This window comes from Leuresthes tenuis, unplaced genomic scaffold (assembly GCF_036924035.1).
Source record: "Leuresthes tenuis unplaced genomic scaffold, fLeuTen1.0.hap1 SCAF_4, whole genome shotgun sequence".
NCBI classification, from domain to species: domain Eukaryota; kingdom Metazoa; phylum Chordata; class Actinopteri; order Atheriniformes; family Atherinopsidae; genus Leuresthes; species Leuresthes tenuis.
The window spans coordinates 2,677,600-2,701,166 of NW_027325358.1; the positions used below are offsets into that span (position 1 = coordinate 2,677,600).

General features: G+C 41.5%; 1 protein-coding gene across 1 annotated transcript in view; it reads left to right on the forward strand.

Annotated features, from left to right (window-relative positions):
* Positions 1-1,332: 1,332 nt before the first annotated feature.
* neurl1aa (neuralized E3 ubiquitin protein ligase 1Aa) overlaps positions 1,333-23,567 on the forward strand; it is a 64,564-nt gene continuing 42,329 nt past the window's right edge. The window contains exon 1 of the mRNA XM_072384083.1: positions 1,333-1,519. Within this exon, the coding sequence (XP_072240184.1) occupies positions 1,438-1,519 (82 nt within the window). The 5' untranslated portion in view covers positions 1,333-1,437. The remainder of the gene's footprint in view (positions 1,520-23,567) is intronic.

A 23,567-nucleotide genomic window follows, 5' to 3' on the forward strand; every position in this document is an offset into this window, starting at 1 on the left:
CCAGAACAGGGGCGTCCCTGTCTATCTTCAAGAAGCTCCTGAAAACCCAGCTCTTCAGAGAGCATCTCCTATCCCAGCACTTACCTTGTACTTCCCTCCCCCCTCTATCTCTGCACTTTATCTTTCTGCACTTCCTTCTATGCCTGCACCCTATCTCTACTCTGTCACCTCTGACAGAGTCGGACTCCTGGGTTCCTTCTATGTAGCTTATTGTTAGCTTTTTATAAAGCTGTTATATCTTCATTTGTAAGTCACTTTGGATAAAAGCGTCTGATAAATACAGAAACATTTTGATGAGATTGCATGATGCATTCAGCAGTTTCTTTTATCCAAAGTGAGGAACACATTCGGGGTGATGTGGGGTTCAGTATCTTGCCCAAGGACACTTCAAACCAGTGGCCCTCTGATTGAAAGACAACCGCTCCAGCTCCCTCTAACATGTGTTTTTTCTGTTCTTTGCAAACTCATTCAGGTCCAAAGGATTTTCTGTCTTTGCTTCCCAGCTCTTAACCTGTTTGGTTCCATCTTTAGTTCCCATCCCTTCTGTTTGTGCTTTGTTCTGTGTTTTTTCTTTGTCTTTATGTGTGTTTAAGATGCTGGAAAACAGCACAGATATGAAGTAGTTTAAAATAGTCACAATAATTTTACAAAGCACGAATAAAAATGTCTAAATCCCAAATCTTTTCTCTGCCTTTTCTTTCTTTCTTATAAATAAGAGGCTGAGTAATGATCCGGTGGATGGTTTAGGTCAAAATGCTGTAACTTTTGTTGAGACTCTTGATTAAATTGTGATACAATGACTTTAAAGCCTTGTATTGTCTTGATGTTTATTGTTGGTTTACACTAGATGGCAGCTTTACACAGTTAATGTGCCGTGACATCGCGCTCATTATGCGTTTGTGTGCTTCAGCAGACTGCTCATCTGCGGGCTGAGCTTCTTCCACCTGTTACATGATACCTCTCGGCCTACACATCTGCCATTTCTCTTCTTCCAGTTTCATTTTTCTACTTCAGAACTAGTTCCACTTTAGAAACATTGAGATAAAATGCACCAAGTTGCGGGTTTATTTAAAAAAGCAATCATCGTTCAAAAGCTTTATTTTGCACTGTTTTTATGAGACAAACTAATAAAATGATGTCGGCATCGGGATGAGGACGTTCTGAGCTCCATGAAGCGGATTAATCAGCCATCAAATTACTCCGGATTCAGCTGCTCTGCTCCCGCTGCTCTCTGACTGCACACACCTGTGCGCCCGCTGCCTCTTCCGCTTTTCTGGTTGGGTGATGACTGGACGACGTCATTTTGTATATGTGAAGGGAAGAGTTCATCTCTTTTTTTATTTTTTGGGTTCTGGGGGATCCGTCTGAACGAGCTTCCATCATCAGTCTCATCAGAACAGAGTCGGAGCCGCGGAGAGTTATTGTCAGCATCCCGTCATGGGAAACAATGTGTCCGGAATATCGACGCTGCAGAGAGGACAACAGCAAGGCTTTCACAGACTTCGAAACTCCCAGAAAGGTCAGTAACTGAATAATGCAGCAGCTTCCGCGTCATCGTGCAGAGTGATGAACTTAATGACTGAAGTCAGAGGACAGACTTGTCGCTGAATAATTCACTTTCTCCCGCGGCTGCTGCTCCGGGAGGAGCTGTGCGGTGGTGCTGAGGAACAGCTCCCGGCTCGGGCTGCAGGAGGCGGGCCTGCTGTCGGTTTGGCGGCAGCTGCTTCACTTGGTCGGTCCGTGGAGGTGAAGTTTGGTGCTTTACATCAAAAATACGTGTTAAAAAGAGCATGAAGCGCAGAGATATCATAAGCACCCACAAGTTCTGGTCATCATGAGCTAACAGTGTTAGCAGATGTTGAACCAGCAGTTTATTTACAGAAGAAGTTAACTGGTAGATTCTAGTATTTGCATTCCTCAGGTGGTTAATTTACGTCTTTGCCTTTTATATTTTTTTATTTATTCACTGAACCAGGAAATAGAAGATTTAAAAACTCCTTCCAATATTGGCAGCAGCTCAGATCAGCAGAAACACCAAAATACACAAGTATGCACACACTATACACAATATATGTACAGTTACCGTAAAAAGGAACTAAAACGTCTTCATTTTTATACCAAAGCTTAAGAAACCACAGAATATTGAACGATCACCATCATCTCAGATCAAATGTGAACAAAATGGTCAATCAAAACAGTTACAACTGGACCTCTTTACCTCCAGTTTGCTTGCTTAGTGAAACCAGCTGTTTAATGTCATTAAATACTACAAACAGGTCTGGCGCTTAAAAGCCAAGACATGATACTTGCTCATAGTTTTCAATATTATTAGTGGCGCACTGTAAAAATAAACTGAAAAGCGTTCATGTGAGCTCCAACTTCCCCAGATGTCAGTCTGATGGGATCAGATGGCTGTGGGAAGTAAGCTCAATTCACAAAAAACCCAAAATACACACAATAGTCACTCTCTGAGATGTCCACATCCTGACTTGTTAGAGCACAGACAACCAATTCCACTCTGTTTTGGCTGATCAGTGTAAAAACAATTAATAAAGCAGTTTAAGTGAGATTTTAACAGTATTTAACAGACTAATAAAGCAAGTTGTGTCCATTTGTCTGTCATAGTGAAAGACCCAGATTCAGAGTCACAAATGGGTCTGAAAGAGGGCGAATAAAACAGGGAGATTGATACTGAAGACATAAATCACACATGAACACGAAGGTAGTGATGAAGAACCGAGAACAAAAAGCAATCCAAACAGAACACAAAGCCCACGATGCAGGATCTGTCTCGGTTGGTGTTGAACTAATTTGTTTTACAGTTTATTAAAAATAATCTCTTGAATTCTGCCTGCTCGTTAATCCTTGACCGTCTAACTTTAGAATGGAAAACTTTCAGTGTTGTAAAGTGCAATAGACTGAAAACATACATCAAACCTATCCAGTGTACGAGGGTAATTTCCATTGCATATGGTAATTGTGATCACTTTGTTGCCTGCTTTGCATACATTTCAGGAAACGTAATGAAGTGAGACAGGTGTTTACAAGTTTAAAGCACAAGTAAATTGAAAAAGTCCATGTAAGGGCTTAATCAAAAACTGAATATTAAACCGAGTCTTCTCAAGCCAGACTCAATATCGCTGCCTCGCCGCTCCGCTCCAATCTGAAATCCACCTCCACTCTCCCCATCCTGATCCCATGGTTGCATCTGGAGTGGAGGACAGAGTTGTGGCTGGGGGGGGGGGTACAGTTTAAGATTGAGCTGTCACCCTCTTCTTCTTCGACACATCCTCTCAGCGAACAAGAACACAGCAAAGAACAAGTGAGTCAGGCAAGGCGGCACGTGAGACATGAGCACCATTATTCAGCCAGGTTGCCTTGACGACCGCCCATAATGTGTGCAACAGTTCCCATGGTGATGGTGATGGTATCAGTGGGAGATGTTGGCTGATTGGGATGAGGACCGGGCGACGTCACTGGCAGCTGCTCGGTGATAAAGGGACGGGGTGTGCTTGTGGGGCTCAGGCAGTTTGTTAGACCAGCACAGGTTGATTTGATGTGGAAACGAGATATCTTGAAATCTAAGCACAACAGAGGTAAGGGATCGTGGCAATCAGTCATGTGGGCAGCTTGTAACCCTCCCACACGCACACTGACACCCTTCGCTCCAGCTCAGACACACTCGGTGCTGATTTTTTGCTGCGTAAATGCTGACTCTGCTTTGTGGGGATGAATTGATCTTCATCTCGACCCTTTCAGAAAGCATGAATAGGTTTAAAAAACCTCGATTTGTTTCAAGCTACATTAACTGCACTGCTTTGTTTTATCATGAATGTTAAGATTATTTTTTTAAGCTGAAAAAAGGAAATTCATTGAACACACAGTTGGCAGATAAATAGTATTTGATGAACAAAAATCCTTCTGGTCAAGCATTCAAAGCATTCGAGGAGCATTATTTGAATTTGGAATCAGTTCAATCATCAGGATGTTCATGATTATACAGAATAAATAAGTGTGGAATATTTCTGAGGAGAATACGAGTCCGCTGGGTTGTTGTTGGTCCAGACATTGTTCTTAAGAAAAGAACTGAGAAGAGCAGTGTGCAGGAATTAGAGACATCTAGTGGTGAAGTAGCAGATTGCAGCCAACTGAATTGGATTCAGAGGACTCACGATATCTGTAGATACTGGAAGGTTAGAAAACCTCTGAGCTTGTTATTCTCGCAGTATTGTACTCTTGGTGAAACAGAGTTTTGAATTTTATTTCATTTCTACCAATACATCTCCCCAAAAATCCTCCACAATCCTGGTACTTCAGGACAAAGAGTGGATGCTAAAGTCTATACTGAATTCAACATGTGACATGAGTCTGAATAAATGTCAGGAGCCCCCTCTGAAGACCTGCTTTGCATTCACACAGGTCAGTATAGTTTGAGCAACACGACACACACACTAGTGTCAATAAGTGCTAATAAGTGCCACAGAGGTAGTGGGCCAGGATTTAGACAGGTTCTTCTTCTGGGATGCTTCATCACCAGATGCCTCTGAGCCTGGGGTTCATTTGCAGTTGCTGACACAAACATAATGATGAAGAGTTGGAGCGGCTCACTCAAAGCAAACAGTCGGACAACAAATCAGGAAACACAGACAGCATGTAGAGCTTTTCATCTGTGTGAATTCAGGTGTGATTCCCCGGAAATATGGAGAGCCTGTCATAGACAGCAGCCGACACAGAGAGGGAACAAGATGCCGAGCCGAACCGAAACAACAGGTCAGTTCCAGCCCATTTCTGCTGGGTTTTTAAGGGAAATGAAGTCCACCTCACTCAGAGAGTCAGATTTAATGTGGACTCCTCACCAGAAACAGAGACGGAGCAAACCGTCTGTGCTTAATGCATTCGAATAGCAACAATTCCACCAATGGGTCAGAGATGTGCAGTTTCATCCCGATCATCTCGCAGAATGTAGCTGTGGAAAGTGTATCTGCTGTTGTGGTTTGCTTCATTGTGTTGTGACACAGCTCATTTGAACAAAGACGGGCTGAACGGCGCTCTCGGCTGTACATCATCGCCTTTTCATTAGTGCCGGCTGACAGTAGATTTTACCATATGATATCACAGCGAGGGCACCACAAGGGCATGCTGTTACCTCATGCCAACACACACTACTCCACATACCATACAGCTCATATCTGCCGCTGCAGCAGTCATCTCAAAGCAAGCATCAGGCCAGTTTTAGGTAAATCACTTTAAATCTGAGCAGGAGTCCGCGGTTTGGATTTGGAAGTGACCTGAGACTGTCACACATGTGCATGTAGTGCCTTAAACCTGGACTCTGAGTCAACTGACAGCTCAGTTACTGTCAAAGTAACGTATATCAGTGCTTCTTGACTCGATAATTACATGAAATTACATGTGAGACTCATGTAAACTGTTTTGTAACATTGGTTGTGAGTTTCTGCTTTATGAACCTATATGGATTCATGTTTGGCTCAGCCTTATGTCAGATAAGGCTGTTTAGTTTGGAACCATCAGAATAACCCAGAGGAACGTCTCTCCTTTCACTTTTCAATGACTTTTAAACTAATCCTAACCAATTTGTTTTACTGCCTAAATCTAACCAGAAAACTGTCACCAGCAAGCAAGTGAAACCAAGAGAAAACGGCGCTGCAGTGAGAGCTACAAACTTTTCCCTCCTCCTGTTCGGAAGCCTTATGAGAATCCTGTTCCATGCTCATCGGTTTCTGTAACCAGTGAAGATGTTGGAGCAAAACTGTGTCAAAGCATACGGCAGGCAGCCTCAAATGGTTCCTAAAACACTCATTTTTGGTCTTTGAGCTCCATGGAAACTTCCCCAGATCATAAAAGACGATCATAAACGACCACCCTTCGATATCTAAACTTCCTCTTTCATAGAACAACAACCTCTTTGGTTAATTCAGAAGTCTACAGTTTTATTGATCCAGTAAACGGCTGCAGCCGCAGGAGTCGGGTGTTTTTATACGGGTCACAGCTGCACTCTCAGTAACTGATCGCCGTCTCTGGCCCTGATGAAAAACACTTTTATGATGCTCTCTTCATTGACTTCTCAAAATGATCGGATTCTGCTGATCATAAATCGGCAAACTCTCGGCTGCTTTCAAACAACTCAGGGTCCAAATTCCATCGTTGTTGTTCGTATAAACGTCTCTTCAGCTGTTCATTTTGATAAGTTTTAAACCCACACAGCTTGTTTGGGATCCGGTGCATCCTCAAGTCGAATGAGCTGCTAACTACCTTTTAACTATGTGCCATAAAGCGTTGCTTTTGTTTCTATGACTTTTGTAACTCTCATAAACTAGTCTGTTGTTTCTCGTGACTCTCTGGCCTGAGCGCAGTAATGTCTGCATGCTAATTGTCCGTGTCTGATTAGGAGTGTTTCATGGACTGCGTTCACTTGGAAAACAGAACTTAAATCTCTCTGAGACTACCTGATCAAATCGGGTTTATGATCTGCTTAATGCTAAACGCAGCGTGTTTTTTGTGCTGAATCAAAGTAGAACATATCTCAGTTTGGTAACATTTCTCAAAGACATTAGTACTTTTCTTAAAAAAATGAATGCCAGATAGGAAAATGTTAGTCATATGAACTTAGGATAAAGCCCAATCAGCACTAAGTGCGTGCTGTCTTTGGGGAGTGATCATTAAATAAAATTATACTCTATTTACTTTGAAATTAGAGGACCATAGACTATATTTCAAAGACTGCACTGCAGTTTAGAGTCATAAGACACTAATAGTATTCCCAAGAAAATATTCAGGAAACATTTAAACTATTATCCCCCTTCTTTGTGCTGCAGTGGCCCCCGTTTTCTATCGGTGAGGAATGGCCTTGCTTATGCAACACGCACTGGCAGTGCAGCTGCCTGCCTGAAGTGTGTTCGAACATCCTCAACACCTGTCTGAATAAGAAACACAAACAGGCAGAGGTGAAACAGCCTCGTTTTCACGACTGGCAGGATAAAAGCTCCTCGGGCAATGCAGTGCTCAGTCTTCATAAACGCAAAAAAACACAACCCAGACAGCTGCCAGCGGGTTAGACAATGTGCCGTCCTTATATAAGACAATGCAAAGGCAGGGGCTTACAGAAAGATCGTTACGAATACATGCTGAATGGAGTCTTGGTTCCTCAGTAATGATGATGTACTGTTTTTCCTGCTTTATTAACCTGCATCTGTGTCATGCATAGTCAGAAATGCTGGATGACATTGATAAAGCACTACATGTTTTATTCCTGCAGCAGTGAAACGGTGATAGATGCCTCCATATATTGGCTTTGTGGTTGTTTTAGTTTGTTTTGCTGACAGAATTTGTCTTCCTTTTCCTTACGTGATGTGAACCAGGACAGAATGCAACGCTTTGTTAATCCAACTGTTGTAACTGTCATATAAGTTTATGAGTGCATTGGCCTCCCGTGATATAAAGATGGGAACATTGGCTGTTTGTGCACACAGAGACAGATGTATGCTTGAAAGGTAAACAGTGGGAACAAACAGCCCGGCCCCAGTTCTCAGCAGCAGGACTCACAGTGATTAAGTCTGCTTGATTAATGATCATGTGCTTTCCATACATGCACACTGAGTTCTGTATTAACCTGATGAATCATGTGAATCGCAGGATGATGTTTTTCTAAGGCAATAAACATTCTTTTAAATAGAAGACAATAATTCATTCTTTACAGTCAGAATTATGGTCTGGATGCTGATGAGCTGCAGCATTTTATCAGCGCTTCCTACGAGCTTTTGTCCAGGCAGAATCGGTGAGCAGGCTGTGCGTTAAAGGGGAACTCCGGTGTTTTTAAACCTTATTTCTGGCATGAAATCCGTTCATCTACTCACCGAGAACAGTTTGGTGAAAGTCTGAGGTAAATGTGCTGGTGAAGACTGATGGGTTTCAGCAACTGGAGCTATCAAGGGATTTGAATTATCCATAAAACTGGGAATATAATTCAGTGCATGTTATGTTGTTTCATACTTTCTCTGTATTTAAAGAAGACCAAGCGTGTCCAAGCATGCTAACCTGCTGTGAAGCACAGTGGTGCGTTCTATAGCTGCTCTGTTCACACTCACAAATTTCACTTTTCATGTTTAACTTGCATAAAGTGCAAAGTCTTAAAGGGGAACTCCAGTATTTTTAAACCTAAACCTTATTTCTGGCATGAAATACGTTCATCTACTCACCGAGAACAGTTTGGTGAAAGTCGGCGGTAAATGTGCTGGTGAAGACTGATGGGTTTCAGCAACTGGAGCTATCAAGGGATTTGAATTATCCATAAAACTGGGAATATAATTCAGTGCATGTTACTTTCTCTGTATTTAAAGAAGACCAAGCGTGTCCAAGCATGCTAACCTGCTGTGAAGCACAGTGGTGCGTTCTATAGCTGCTCTGTTCACACTCACAAAGTTCACTTTTCATGTTTAACTTGCATAAAGTTCAAAGTCTTAAAGGGGCATGAAATACGTTCATCTGCTCACTGAGAACAGTTTGGTGAAAGTCGGCGTCCTTCAGAAGATATTTAGATAACTGGAGATCCATATAACGGAGTGAACGGGGCTTAGAGGATGCAGCCTCTAAATAAGGCATTATCTGTCTTTATTTCACCAATACTTTAAGAAGAATGAATGAATGAACGTGTGCTATAGCTCTGTTAGCTCATAGCTGCTGTTATGTGGCTACTTGCAGCTTTAGGAGAGCTAACGGAGGGATTTCTACACAGGCACTCTACTGGGACGACAGCCTGTTGACTCACCCTTACATTTATAAAGTATAAAGAATAAAGTATAAGATTGTAGATTACTGCAGTACAGAGACATCCCTCATTTTTTCTTACCCTTTGTTGTAATGTTTGGATTAATAATTTCACTTGTTCCTCTTTAACATTTTAAAGGGGAAATGTCACAGATTTTAAATTAAATCTAAGCAGAAGCAAAAAGGCTGAAAACAGCGTTTCAGCCTGTTGACAAACTCCTGATTTTTCCTATGTGGCATCAAATGACTTGAATGAGTGAAAAAAAAAATCCTTTACAATAAAGTTTTGTCTGACACTAATAATGACTTAATTCAGGTTAAATGAAATCTCGTTACTCGAATAGGATCAAATTAACTGGAAGATTAAGGGAATTCTGTGGTGAGATGCTCTGCAGAGCGGAGCGGTTGTGGCTGGAAAATAAACAGACTCGGGGAGACCTTGTCCTTGTGTGACCTGGTGTAAGATGGCCAAAAAGAATTCCTGCTTTATTTTACAAGGAGACCACCAAGCAAATAACTTTCTTCCACTGACATTCTTCTTTTGATCAAAAGAAGAATGTCAGCCACACAAATAGTTTTGATTGCACTGTTAAAAAAGAGAGGATGTTGGAATGAAAGTCATAAATATTGGCAGAACGACTTGTTAATCAGCATCCAGAGATGCTTTGTTTGGTTGCATGCTAGCGCTAAGAACATTGTGACAGGGGGGGTTATTATTTTGCAATTAAAATGAGTGAGTAATACTCATTTGCATGTTGTTGCAGGCAGGGAAAAGTGAATTGTTGCTTTAGTGTGATGAATATCACAGGAAAATATGAAGAAAACAGAAAAACTGAACTTGCTCAATCCGTGAGAAAAGAAACTGATCAAACAAACAAACAGCTTGGTGAAATGAAGGTTTCAGCAGAGCTCTGTGGACCCACACGATGTGTAAAATGCACTCAGGCATTAGAGAAAGCTTGGAAAGTAAGTCTGACATCTTAAATATCTGATGCGTTTCTTCAAACAGCAACATGTGTGATATTAGGCGTTTTTCCACCAAAACTTGATTGTTTTTGATATGAATTAAATACCTTATAGTTCAAGTCAGCTAAATAAGGCAATGTAGACGTCTTAAATGGAGAATGGATGTTGTTTTTACTCGTTACTTCATTTTCAGCCAGATGGCTTAAAATGTTTATCTATGATTGTTATTACAGCTTCTGATTAAAGTTTGACGGAACTGTCTGTGATGTAAATAAAGTTTTCAACGTGAAATAAGATTCAATAATTCAGTGTACATCTACTGACTACATAATAATTTCTGAATGAAAATCACAGTATAAAACCTTGGCTGCCCCCCCGTCTTTACCTTCCCTCCTCCTGTTAAAACACTATGTTTTGAAGTCAAAGACTCTCAGTGAGTGATTTGACTTGAATTGTAAGAAGCGCCTTAAAGGGGAACTCTGGTATTTTTAAACCTTATTTCTGGCATGAAATACGTTCATCTGCTCACTGAGAACAGTTTGGTGAAAGTCGGCGTCCTTCAGAAGATATTTAGATAACTGGAGATCCATATAATGGAGTGAACGGGGCTTAGAGGATGCAGCCTCTAAATAAGGCATTATCTGTCTTTATTTCACCAATACTTTAAGAAGAATGAATGAATGAACGTGTGCTATAGCTCTGTTAGCTCATAGCTGCTGTTATGTGGCTACTTGCAGCTATAGGAGAGCTAACGGAGGGATTTCTACACAGGCACTCTACTGGGCCCACTTCATCCACACGCCCCCCTGCAGCACAGCTTATTCACTCCGTGCTCTGTGACAGTCGGCTAACTTCACACAGAGTTTGCTGCTGATAGTTTTGTGCAACATGGCAGGATATTTATCAGATTTTGACAATGTGAAGGACGACTTTGAGTAAGATGCTTGTGGATGAAGTCGTCCCAGTAGAGGACTAAACCCACAACTCAAAGGGGCATCGTTCCTCTCCAAAAAGACAGGCAGAGCCAGGGCACTGAGGGCATGGAAGTAATATACTATTGCTGTCCTCTACTGTCAGTATGTTCATGTAACGATTACAGCAGTAAATATCTGCTTGTTCTCTCGTTCTAAGCTCTGTAGAGCTGCTGATCACACACAGCAGGCTGTTTGTTCCTGTGTCATGGAACGATGCTATCAAAGCGCATCTGTCCTTGGGCATAAAAGCAGGTGATGTTCCTGACTTTATGGTGCCAAGTCAACACATTTTTGTGCTTGGACAGTTGCAAGGCAGATAACTATAAAAGTTTTTGTATCCTGGTTTGAAAGCATGTAAAAAAGAACAAAATCAGCCAGAAATAACTCAAATGAAATGATCTTTCATGTTATTGGTGTTTAAATGATCTATGGGAGCGATTAATTCCTGCCATGGTTCTATTAGATATAAGTACTCATAAGATTAATGAATATATTCTAATGAAATCACCTCAGATGCTTGTAAAGCACAAGCTGCTGATCAGACACACACGTGCACTGCCTTCAAATAATTTCATAGACCACACAAAGAGGGATCTCCCCAAAGCGTGCTGATCTGCAAAGCTGCTGTGGTGTATCTGATGGGATAATCTGTGCGTTGTGCTTTGGTCCATGTGAGGAAGGGATTACATTTTTATTTGGGGAGTTTTCATCCTGCCTTTACCATCTGTCACCAGTAGTGTGGCCACAGCACATTTACCAGCGCTTTATGGTGGAGTGATTGGATGACAGGGGCTGTGAGAGAGATTGAGTGAGAGGGAAAGAAAGGGGAAGTAAAGAAGTGACTGGTGATGTGTTGGAAATATCCCAGGATCAGGCTGTGAACCTTAGAGGTATAAAACCTCCTTCACTTACTCAAGTACCTTAAATCCTGCATGACATCAGAATGAAACGAGACTTTCTTGTTGCTCCGAGTGGGGATCGTCTCTTTGTTTTGGTCGTGGAATTAACATCTTAATCTACATTCCTGTTGCATACTTTAAAGCTGTAAATTCATGACTGTTCCACTCCACTTAGCCGGCCCTGACAACCCTCTGACAGGGAGCACAGGGAGGTAAATGCTAGATTAAAGCTCGAAAAAGAATGCATATATTAATCTGAAAATAACCCTGTGAACTGTGTCATCTTTCTTTAATTCAAGCAGTGCACTGCTTGCATTTTTCTGCCAGTTTCTGCTAGTCTTAATGAAACATTAAAGGTGCAAAGTGCAACAAACTATTTAATTATCTATTAAAACTGACAGGTCAAATATGTTAGCAAGCATTTCCCTCATGAACTAGAATAAATAAATACGAGTACAGTATTTGCACCCCTTAAAGCTCTTGTTGGGCCTCTTTTAGTGAATATATTCCTCAATATGTTTGATAAGTTTCTGTTAAAGGGACGTCTACTGGTGTGAAGTGATGATTGTAACCCATTCACCTTCCCCTCTGACTCGCACTGAAGAAACTGCATCAGCCATAAATCTGCAGCTCGGCGTTCGGTTCATCCCTTCTGGGCTGCTGTAGTAAAAATAGTAAAAATGTGGTGCAACACGTGGTCTTGTGGAGAGATTTTTGCAACTGTGGACAAGTTCTTATCTCTTCAAACACTGCATCATGTTGTTTTTCTCGTGTCATGTTACATTAACTGTTCTTATTAAAATATCTGAGGAGTTTGTAAAACTCCAAGAATTAGGGACACTTTCATGTAAAGTCAAATTTATTTGTGTAGCACATTTCAGTGCTTTATATGAAATAAAAGCATTGCAGCAGGAAGCAGAAAAATAGAAAGATATCCTGCAGATTTCATGCATAGACACATGAGAAAATAACTGTTTTTAACCTGGATTTAAAAATGTTTCCATTTGGTGACAGTTTAATCTCCTCTGACAGTTTGTTCCACTTGTTTGCAGCATAGCAGCTAAATGCTGCTTCTTCAGGTTTAGTCTGGACTCTGGACTGGACCAGCTGACCCGAGTCCTTGGATCTGAGAGCTCTGCTGGGTTTATATTCTCTGAACATGTCACAGATGTAAACCATCAGCAGGCTTTAAAATCTATTCTGTGACTGACTGGAAGCCAGAGTAAAGACTTTAAAGCTGGTGTGATGTGTTCAGATCTCTTAGTCCTGGTTAAAACTCCAGCAGCAGCTTTCTTGATGAGCTGCAGATGTTTAATGCTCTTTTTGGGAAGTCCGGTTAAAAGACCGTTACAGTAATGAAGTCTCCTGGAGATGAAGGCATGGAGGAGTTTCTCCTGGTCTTTTTGGGACAGAAAAGCTTTAATTCTGTTGATGTTTCTGATGTAGAAGTATTTCTGATTTAGTATTTTGAAACTAGGAAGGTGTAATAAAACACAAGGTGTCATAGTATCAATGCTGATGTTATCAGTGGTATAATAATAATAATAATAATAATAGATTATATTCTCTATTTTACATCCAATAAAGTGACCGTACTGTGACATCTTCTCATAAGCAAGAGAAATGATGGCAAAAGGATATTAATATGTAAAAACATGCAGCCTGGTCTCGCAGTTTAACTGAAATACATGTTTTCAGGGAAGGTTTCTTCCATGTCGGCTGCACTTTTGCAGCACTTGTCAGGCAGTTTGCCTGTAAAAGGAGATCATAACGTGCAGCAGTGAGAGAAGCTGAGAGCAGCTTCGCCTGCAGCTATTTGATTCAATGCCTTTATCTCGCTTTTGTGTTGTTACAAGTTGATTGATCTTGTTTTCACAAGAAGCCTCGTTAGCCTTTTCTTTTCTCCAAACCACAACATTTAGCAGCACGTTTTCATGGGATCACGAGGTGATTAAGGTGAGGAAAAAATGCGTGATTTTGTGTTGACACCGAATTTCATCGTTCATTATCGCTGTCATGACTGTTGAGGATGTTCTATGACATTAAATCAAAGTCTGTTGTACATGTCTGATAAAAGCTGAACCAACAGCCTGTAGGTGCCGTCAGAGGGAAATTAACTCCACCGGGCCGAGCTAACAAAACATATTAAGACGGTATCTCTGAAGTATAACCGATGGATTCTCGAGACGATAACTGAAAGAATGATTATCGAAATAAAAATGTTGAGCATGGCCTTTCTTGGCTTTCCAAACACGGCCTGTTTTACAGCATGTTTCTCTAACCCTAACCCTGTTTTATGCACAGAATGCCTGCATAATTGTTCATAATCTCCTTTAACAGTATATTTCACAATGATTTTACGCATCAGGCAGACAAATCTTACCTAAGATCTTACGTCTTACGTCTCCCCCGTCTTCTAAGTCTCCTGCTGATATATTAATTAATTTTTAATTCCTTAAAATTAGTTAAGAAAAATGCTAAAAAGATCTTTTAGTTTTTGTATACCTTACTTAGACACACTTGGACAGAACTATGGAACAGACACATATTTGTGTGGAAACTAATGTGTTCATTTAAATATTAAACTTGTAATTCATTGTAATTCATTGTAAATTAATGTGGCCTAATGTGACCTAACCAAACAGGAAGTGACATCAAAGGTTAGCAGAAAACAAACAGAAGGGTTTGAAACAGAGTAAAGAAAAAAGGTTATTTCAGGCTTGGTCAAAGTAGAAAAACTTTCTTTCCTTATCTTTTAACTGAGAAAGCTTCTCGTGCTACTTTGGATAAACACAGTGCATAATCTCTCTTGGTTGCATTTGACCAAACCAATGAGCTTTTGTCCAGATGAGATAAAACCAGTGACTGCACAACCAGTGTTTCATCCATCCATTTTCTATACCCGCTTAACCCAATTCAGGGTCGCTGGAGCCTAACCTTGCTGCCATTGGGCACGGCGGATGGGAAACAAACAGCGTGCACGCTCCCTGGTCAGTTTTATAATCACCTTTTGGACGGTTGGAGGAAGCTGGAGTGCCCAGAGTGTCGGGGAGCTCATGCAAACTCACAGAAAGGTCCAGACCAGGAGCCTTCTTGCTTTGAGGCAACCACCACAGCCCCTGTTTTTGTAACGTCTTTAATAAGTCTGTGTTTATCTGGAAAAGTAACTGACACTGAGTGTAGTTCCTTTCAGCCTTATTGCAGAAGAGAGGGTGGAAGGTCTGCCTTTAAATGGGGACATTAAACTGGAATTGGTCTTGGTGTATGATGACGCAGAAGATGTGGGCACGTGTTCAGCTTCAGCACATTCACCCTGCATGAGCAACCTTATCATCAGCAAAGGAAGAGCTTGAGGAAAACAGGAAAAAGATAATTTTTTTGTGTCTTATGATTGTCCCAAAAACAGCCTGATTACATACAATGAGGCTCGTGGAGAAGCAAGGAAACAAAGCAGGCCACTGGTTGTTTTTCTATGCAATGTTAAGTGAATACAAATATACTGCTTTTCCTCTGAAATCACCATTGTTATCCAGAGTTGAGATGCCTGGACCTTTGACCATGAATTGGTTGTATTTCTATTTCATGAAATGCTCTTTCAGAGGTGTCAAATGATTAACTGCTGATTCTTTTTAGCATAATCATACCCTTGTTGCAGATGGCAGCCCTGGAGGTATTGGGAAGATTTCTTCCTCTTTGTGCTGCTACAAACGTTGTATGGTGTTTATTATGGTCCTACTCTGTGTTTTCCCTCCAGCAGTGGGAGGAAGAACTGCTGTGCCTCCCTTCATTTCCACACCACACTGATGACATGAATTCTCAAAACAGAATTGTGTCAATTCTTCGACTTTTTCAGAGCCTTAAAGAGGGACATCAGTCAGATTTCTGTTATACAACCAGACTGCAGAAAGTGTTTTTAAAGGGGAACTCCGGTATTTTTAAACCTGGACCTTATTTCTTGCATGAAATACGTTCATCTGCTCACTGAGAACAGTTTGGTGAAAGTCGGCGTCCTTCGGAAGATATTTAGATAACTGGAGATCCATATAAGGGAGTGAACGGGGCTTAGAGGATGCAGCCTCTAAATAAGGCATTATCTGTCTTTATTTCATCAATACTTTAAGACGAATGAATGAAAGAACACGTACTATTGCTCTGTTAGCTCATAGCTGCTGTGTTGTTGTTATTGGCGGCTATCGGGGGGCTGAAGCTCATTCACTCCGGTAAGAACGTCCATCTTACTCAAAGTTGTCGTCCATTTCGTCAAAATCTGATAAATATCCTGCCATGTTGCACAAAACTATCAGCAGCAAACTCTGTGTGAAGTTAGCCGACTGTCACAGAGCACGGAGTGAATAAACTGTGCTGCAGGGGGGCGTGTGGATGAAGTGGTCCCAGTAGAGTGCCTGTGTAGAAATCCCTCCGTTAGCTCTCCTATAGCTGCAAGTAGCCACATAACAGCAGCTATGAGCTAACAGAGCTATAGCACACGTTAATTCATTCATTCTTCTTAAAGTATTGGTGAAATAAAGACAGATAATGCCTTATTTAGAGGCTGCATCCTCTAAGCCCCGTTCACTCCGTTATATGGATCTCCAGTTATCTAAATATCTTCCGAAGGACGCCGACTTTCACCAAACTGTTCTCAGTGAGCAGATGAACGTATTTCATGCCAGAAATAAGGTTTAAAAACACCAGAGTTCCCCTTTAAAAACACTTTCTGCAGTCTGGTTGTGTAACAGAAATCTGACTGATGTCCCTCTCCGTTTGGTTGACCAGCTGTTTGTGATTATGATGATGGTGTGTTTCTCTGAGCTGATTCATGGGTCAGAATGGATTTAGGATTGTTAGGATTGGGACCAAAAGAAAGCCATGTGCAGCCAAATATCATTAAAACTGTTAACCCTTCATCATGGAGACATAAATTCTTGTTGTTGACATCCAAATCCATATTAAATTGTCTCTTTCAATCTATGTCTTCCTCTTACTAAGTTTCTTTTCTAACTCAATTGAAAGCTGTCAGCTCTCCTCAGAATGTTTAGAGAAATGTTAGATAATCAAGAGGTTTCTCTTGGTTCTGGGGCGCAGAGCTTTGATTGATCCAAGTGAGCTAATCATTTACATCTCTTAAATGCTCCAGCTACAGTTTTACATTTTCTAATCACAACTTTTTGCTGTTGGCTGCAACGTGGATTATGAACAGACTTTTCATTACACACATTACTGTCATATTTACATATCGGAGCTGAAGAAAATCTTGCTAAATATCATTATCTCCACATCCACAAACTCAAAATGTGCTTCTGGTCTTAAAATCTGAATTTCAACCAGTTAAGTCTCGTTTTGCTCATTTTTCACAGCAATATGAAGCCCGTCACTTCTTTGCAAAGAACACAATCAGGAGTTGAAGTACAGAGAGCTCAGAAGGACACATTCTGGCATATAAAACAGCTACAGAGCCACGCGTCATGAGATGAAAAACAGGTCTTCTTTACAAAAACTGGAACACAAATGGGTTCCACGTGTACAACATTCAGCAAATATTGTGAAGGAGACACCTTAAATGGAGCTGCCCAGTGGTGTGGTGGTTAGAACTGTTGCCTCACAGCAAGAGGGTTCCTGGTGCAAATCCCAGCTGGGGTGTTTGCACATTGGGCATTTTAGATATCCCCACCTTCCACCATCCAAAAACATGCATTTTAGGTTAATTAGTGATCCTAAATCTACCTAAATCTTTGGCTGCATTGGTTGTTTGTCTCTGTGTGGCCCTGTGACGGACTGCCAATCCATCGATGGTGTACCTGCCTCTTGCCCAATGGCAGCTGGGATGGGCTCCAGCACCTCCAACCCTAAATTTAAGCAGGTATAGATGGATGGATAGACTGAGTTAAGCTTTGGTTATTTTTTCAGAGAGAGCCACATGTCACAAATCAGTTTTATTAAGGAGAGATCAAGTGAAAAGATGGAAGAAAAACTATTGGTAAATAAAGTTTACTGACGTCAATGAGTTGATTCAACTGATGAAGCGTCACAGTGGAGCAAAGGACAGGACCCCAGGGAGTCTGTAAGCTCATGGGAGATAAGCTGGAAACAGGAACTTTAAGTGGGAATAAGGGCAGATACGAGGGACTGGATCCTCCTTACTGAACCTGTGCAAAAGCTTTATTCCTGGAATATTTGAACATTTTAAATATATTCTCACAGTTTCTGTAAAACCTGTGTTTTCCTCAGGGGACACATCCTCACGACTTCAGGAATCTGCTGCACCCTGAAGCTCTCAGATCTCAGCTGAATCCTGTGACTTGTCTTTTCTTTGAGTCCTACAGAACAAAGCATGAGACATCTTCACTTACTTTTCTGTTCTGATGGAAGGAAACTGATGCTCAGGTCTGAGCTGTGGTTACATGAGGAAAAAATGCCTCCAAAAAAGAACCTCAGTCTGCTTATCTCTGCAATGCTCCCAAATGAGAAGATCCACAGATAAGCTGTAGTGTAACATCTCTGCAGGCCTCTCCTGTGTCTAATTAAAAGGGTCTCGATTGGTGAGTACACAGGAAGGAGCGATTTAGGTGATTTTCACTCTGTGCTGCATGCGCCAGCTCTTTGGGACAGCGACAGTACTTCCAAGAACTCCACTTTCTTTTAATCTCATTTCAGCTCAACCCAGCTCTTCACGGATCTAAATGTAACATAACAGCATAAAACCCAGAGAGAGGGGACCAGCACAGGTTGCAAATGTGATAAATGAGAGTAATGATAAAGTGAGGGCTACTTAATTGGAATAAAGAAAGCTCTGATCGTCCGTCTGTTTCTGAAAGTATCTTTTTGCCAAATGTGCCATGAGCTGGTAAGTGCCAAGAAGGAAACACTGTGCTGATTCACATAGAGAAACCAGCAGGGCCACTGATTGATGGCGCCGAAAACCCATGCAAACAGATTCATATGTTCCCTCATGCAACAGCTGTCCCGTATAAATCTAATATAAGGAACAATAAACACCCCATCATGATCGGAATTTGGTATTTAAAAGTCTTAGTGATGTGTTCTTGGAGGAATTACAACCATATGTATTCCTGCCTGTAAGAGAGAGGAAAACTCCAGGAAACTATGAGTTTGCTCATTTCTTAATGGCCTCTTCATGCCTGTTGGATGGACCATATTTGCACAACCTAAAATATTCCCATAAAGTATTCCCATAACCCCCTGTACATGTTTTCCAAAGGATGGTGTCTACAAACTTTGAAGATCCCATAAACTCCCCTTAACTGTGTCACCTTGAGGCCAGCTTAGCAAACTGACTGGAAATGAGGGAAAACCAGTAATCCTGGCACAGATGCCTCTTTACCGGCACATGAAGCAGCTGCACCTCGACTCTCTTCTTGGAAAACTCGCTCCATACATGGTCCCTGAATTGGCATCTACCTTTTGATCAAGTCAAAGCATTGCACCTCCATATATTATTGAACGTTGTGACTGACCTCCTGCACATCTTTTCTGATTTTCATGACATGCTTTGTAGCTCGCTGTTAAAATGACTCCATCAGAACGATTGAAAACTGTGGATTTATGCACAGGATAAAAAGAGCGTGACCTCTATGCTCACCATGATGGCAGCTGGACCCATGGACTGTTAAAAGATGGTTGTTGTTTTATGTTGAAGAAATATCTTCCAAAATATCTTTATATAAAAGCATCAACTTCTTTCATGAAAGCTCGTTCCCCAGTGGATCTGGATCTTTTCTGGTGTCATTAACTACTTTTACTCTCATTTCCAAATACATTTACTTCTGGCTCCATAAAAACCAAGCTGGCAGCAGCAAAATGCCAAACTCAAAGCTTCAAAAGAGCCATTCATAAGCCAGTGTATGACACCATAGTGACTGTGTCCATTTCTTTTTTTTTAAAGTCCTCTCGTGCCAAGCAGATCGATGCCAAGCCTATTTAGAAATGTAGAAACCCGAACACTACTGTAAGGTTCTCCAACTGCCAAGTCATAACTCAATTGCCTCCTTCATTCAAAGCAATAACTGGGATTCGAGGAGGTCACTAAGTCTAGAATAAACTTCACAATAACAACAGAATGAGTTTTTCATGCTAAACTTGGCCAACAGGCTCTTGGGAGATCATCCTGTTATCCAGCTAAAATATTCATATTCTACAGAATAAACTATTCTTTCAACTTTTCCAGCAAAGATTTTTCCTGAACTCTTTCCTCCAAAATGTTCCTGTGGCCTAAAACAGAACACTGCATTAACTGACATGCCACCACGCTGAACCTGGATGGTTAAAGGGGAACTCTGGTATTTTTAAACCTTATTTCTGGCATGAAATACGTTCATCTACTCACCGAGAACAGTTTGATGAAAGTCGGCGTCCTTCAGAAGATATTTAGATAACTGGAGATCCATATAACGGAGTGAACGGGGCTTAGAGGATGCAGCCTCTAAATAAGGCATTATCTGTCTTTATTTCACCAATACTTTAAGAAGAATGAATGAATGAACGTGTGCTATAGCTCTGTTAGCTCATAGCTGCTGTGTTGTTGTTATTGGCGGCTATCGGGGGGCTTATAGAGGGCTTTCTACACACTCATCTACTGGGATGATGTCATCGACATGCGCTGCTGCAGCACAGCGTGCAATAGTACGTTCTCAAAGGAGTGAATAAACTGTGCTGCAGGGGGGCGTGTGGATGAAGTGGTCCCAGTAGAGTGCCTGTGTAGAAATCCCTCCGTTAGCTCTCCTATAGCCGCAAGTAGCCACATAACAGCAGCTATGAGCTAACAGAGCTATAGCACACGTTCATTCATTCATTCTTCTTAAAGTATTGGTGAAATAAAGACAGATAATGCCTTATTTAGAGGCTGCATCCTCTAAGCCCCGTTCACTCCGTTATATGGATCTCCAGTTATCTAAATATCTTCTGAAGGACGCAGACTTTCACCAAACTCGGTAACTCGGTAACCAATTCTCGGTGAGCAGATGAACGTATTTCATGCCAGAAATAAGGTTTAGGTTTAAAAATACTGGAGTTCCCCTTTAAGACTTTGAACTTTATGCACGTTAAACATGAAAAGTGAACTTTGTGAGTGTGAACAGAGCAGGTTAGCATGCTTGGACACGCTTGGTCTTCTTTAAATACAGAGAAAGTATGAAACTGAATAGAAACAACATAACATGCACTGAATTATATTCCCAGTTTTATGGATAATTCAAATCCCTTGATAGCTCCAGTGACATTGCTGAAACCCATCAGTCTTCACCAGCACATTTAGCAACAGTGTATCAGGCTGGAATAGTGTTTTCAGTTCCTCAGCTCCAGAGACAATAAGGCGTTTCTTTCCAACTATCCAGCCCAAGGCCGAGCGGCTCTGAGAGATATTAAAGCAGAGTGACAGATCTAATTATCACCTTCCAACTTCTTCTGCTCCAGCTCTGATGAAAAGTACTACATTACACCAGACATCATGTGCCCTCAAACTAACTTTCACCTTTGCTAATAACGAAGAGTGCAGCTATGTGGAAACCTGCAGAGGGCATGTCTCAGTACAGGTAGAGAGAGATTTACAGTATGAAAAAACGGAGATCATCATTATTCCTCTGCCTGCTGCAGTGACTGTCACCATCATCTCTCACCTTTACCTACTTTGGTCTTTTCACATTTCTCACTTCACTTAGACATAATGACCCAAAGTCACTTTTTATCAAATCCGAGGGAGTGTCACCTTTCAAAGAGTTCCTTTCTTCCTCTTATCCTGTTTCTGGGGCGTGTTTGAGGTTCCACTATTACTCGTATTGCAAAGGGCTCCAGATGGGGATGCAGAGGAAACCCTGAATAGGAGGTTTTGTTTGCACACGCGTGCCAAAACGCGCTCTCAGACAATGCCAACTGCAGCTGACCCACTCTGCTGACCTCGCAGCCACTCGACATCTGCTGGTGGATTCTCTTTCACGCCGGTACAAATCACTTAGAAAAGAGGCGGCGGGCCTCACTCTGCTGGCAGAATATCGTGTTGCTTCTGCGGATTGGTTGATTGTAAATGTGTGCGTCTATGTGAAATGTGTAATTAATTTTGAGCCACTCGTAAAAACCTTGAATAGATGGGGGTTGGTTAATCATCAGCCACCATTCTGGATCCGCAGCCACTCTAAGGCTTGGACAATTTTGTGGTCATGAGCTCTTTTTTTCCACCAAGACTATTTATACATCTCTTTCCATAACTTTTTGAGCAAACTTTTTCTATCAGTCTACATGATAGCGTGTAAAAAAAGGCAGATTTAGTTCACAGTTAAGCTGGGGTTTAACCATTCATGGTGGCGCTTAAACATCTCTGGCACCACAGACTCCCATTCAAGGTTTTCTCTTTAGAAATACAAAGCAAACGAACACATTTTCTCCCACAAGTCATCATGGTGTCAGTGAGCTTCACTCCTCGTGGTCGATGTGTTGGATGATCAATGTGAAAATAATCAATGTTCAGTTCTCACAAACAGTAATCTACACCTAAAAGGTGTAGAGAAGACTTTAGGGTAAAAGATGACAATTGTCTTTGGCTCTGGATCATAATGCTGCAGTGGAGTGAGTTTAGGATGGCTGAGACTAAACATTTAAAGTCCCCGAAACAGACAAAAGCTGTCCAGGACAGACACTACAGTAAACCATAAATTATCTGTATGGGGTCACCGCCAAAAATGATATTAGTGAGACAAATGTTATGAGCCAGCAAGCAGAACTGTGTCATCTGTTTGTCCTCAGCCCTTCGCCATTTTGCCAGGAAATCTGCCCAGCATAGAAGACACTTACTGACAACTTTGGGCCATTATGGGTGGGATATTTATTTGTCTGTCATGTGGTCAGCGGTGTGTTTCGCCTGGGGTGCAGTTGACGAAGAAATTCAGATACATTCCTCCAAGTGACACTTTGACTCTGGCGCTGAGGGGGAATTCTGCTCAATATTTGTTTTAACGTTTGCATTAAAAGCCTAAAACTGATCTGAAATATTCCTTTAAAGCCTGAACTTCGTGCTTTGTCTGATACCAACTGAACTGCAGTGAACCATAAGCCATGCAACGCGTTCTGAGGAAGTTATATAATGCAATCTTATGTACAGACTCTGTGAGATGCACCTCAATCAAACCGCCTGGAGGACTGCAGGCCAAAAGAGGCTTTCTTGTTTAAAGGTTACAGCCAACAGAGTGGTGGCTGTATTATTAAAACAGGAAGCAAAAGGTACTGTACAAAGGAAGGATGTTCTCGCAATGAATTCACGCACGACACCGATGTCCAGTAAGGCGAGGAAGTGCACTTTTCTTCAGGGCTTTCCTCTGGTTTGTGTCTACAAGGTTACTTTATGTGGCAGTCTGAAGTTTCCTCCTGAAACTGGTCTGGACAGCGTCCAAGCACTCGTTTTCTAACCGAGATAAGAAGCTATGATACCTCAAAGCAATGATGTCATCCTGAGGGTGGCTTCTAAGTTTAAACCAGCTTGTTAATATCCTTTTTACGGCTGATTATATCAGCCTGTTTTTCAAAAGCAAGACATAATCTATTGATTCAAAATCCCTCTGTGACTTATTAATGTGGAATACAATCGTTTTCTGCCCCACTTATGTGAATAATCAATGCTCGCTAATGCAATCGGGAGTCTGCGTGTTTGTTTTGGTTAGAAAGTGGTCTTCCTTTGGCTCAGGCCATCTTTACAATCCTGACTCCAGATATTTTGTAATTGTCTGCAGAGGTGATACATGAAACCAAATGCGGTTAGCCTCTCATTGTGCTCTGTGTACTCTCGGGTAACTGTTTTCACCTCAAATGTGCACGCCATGTGTGCATCTACTGTGTCTCATTTAGCAGACTAAAGAGGTTGTGGTTCTGATTTTATTTTGATCAGCATCCCAGGCGGGCTCCAGTATTTGTTGTGATTACATGCTGGTAATCACAAAAAATG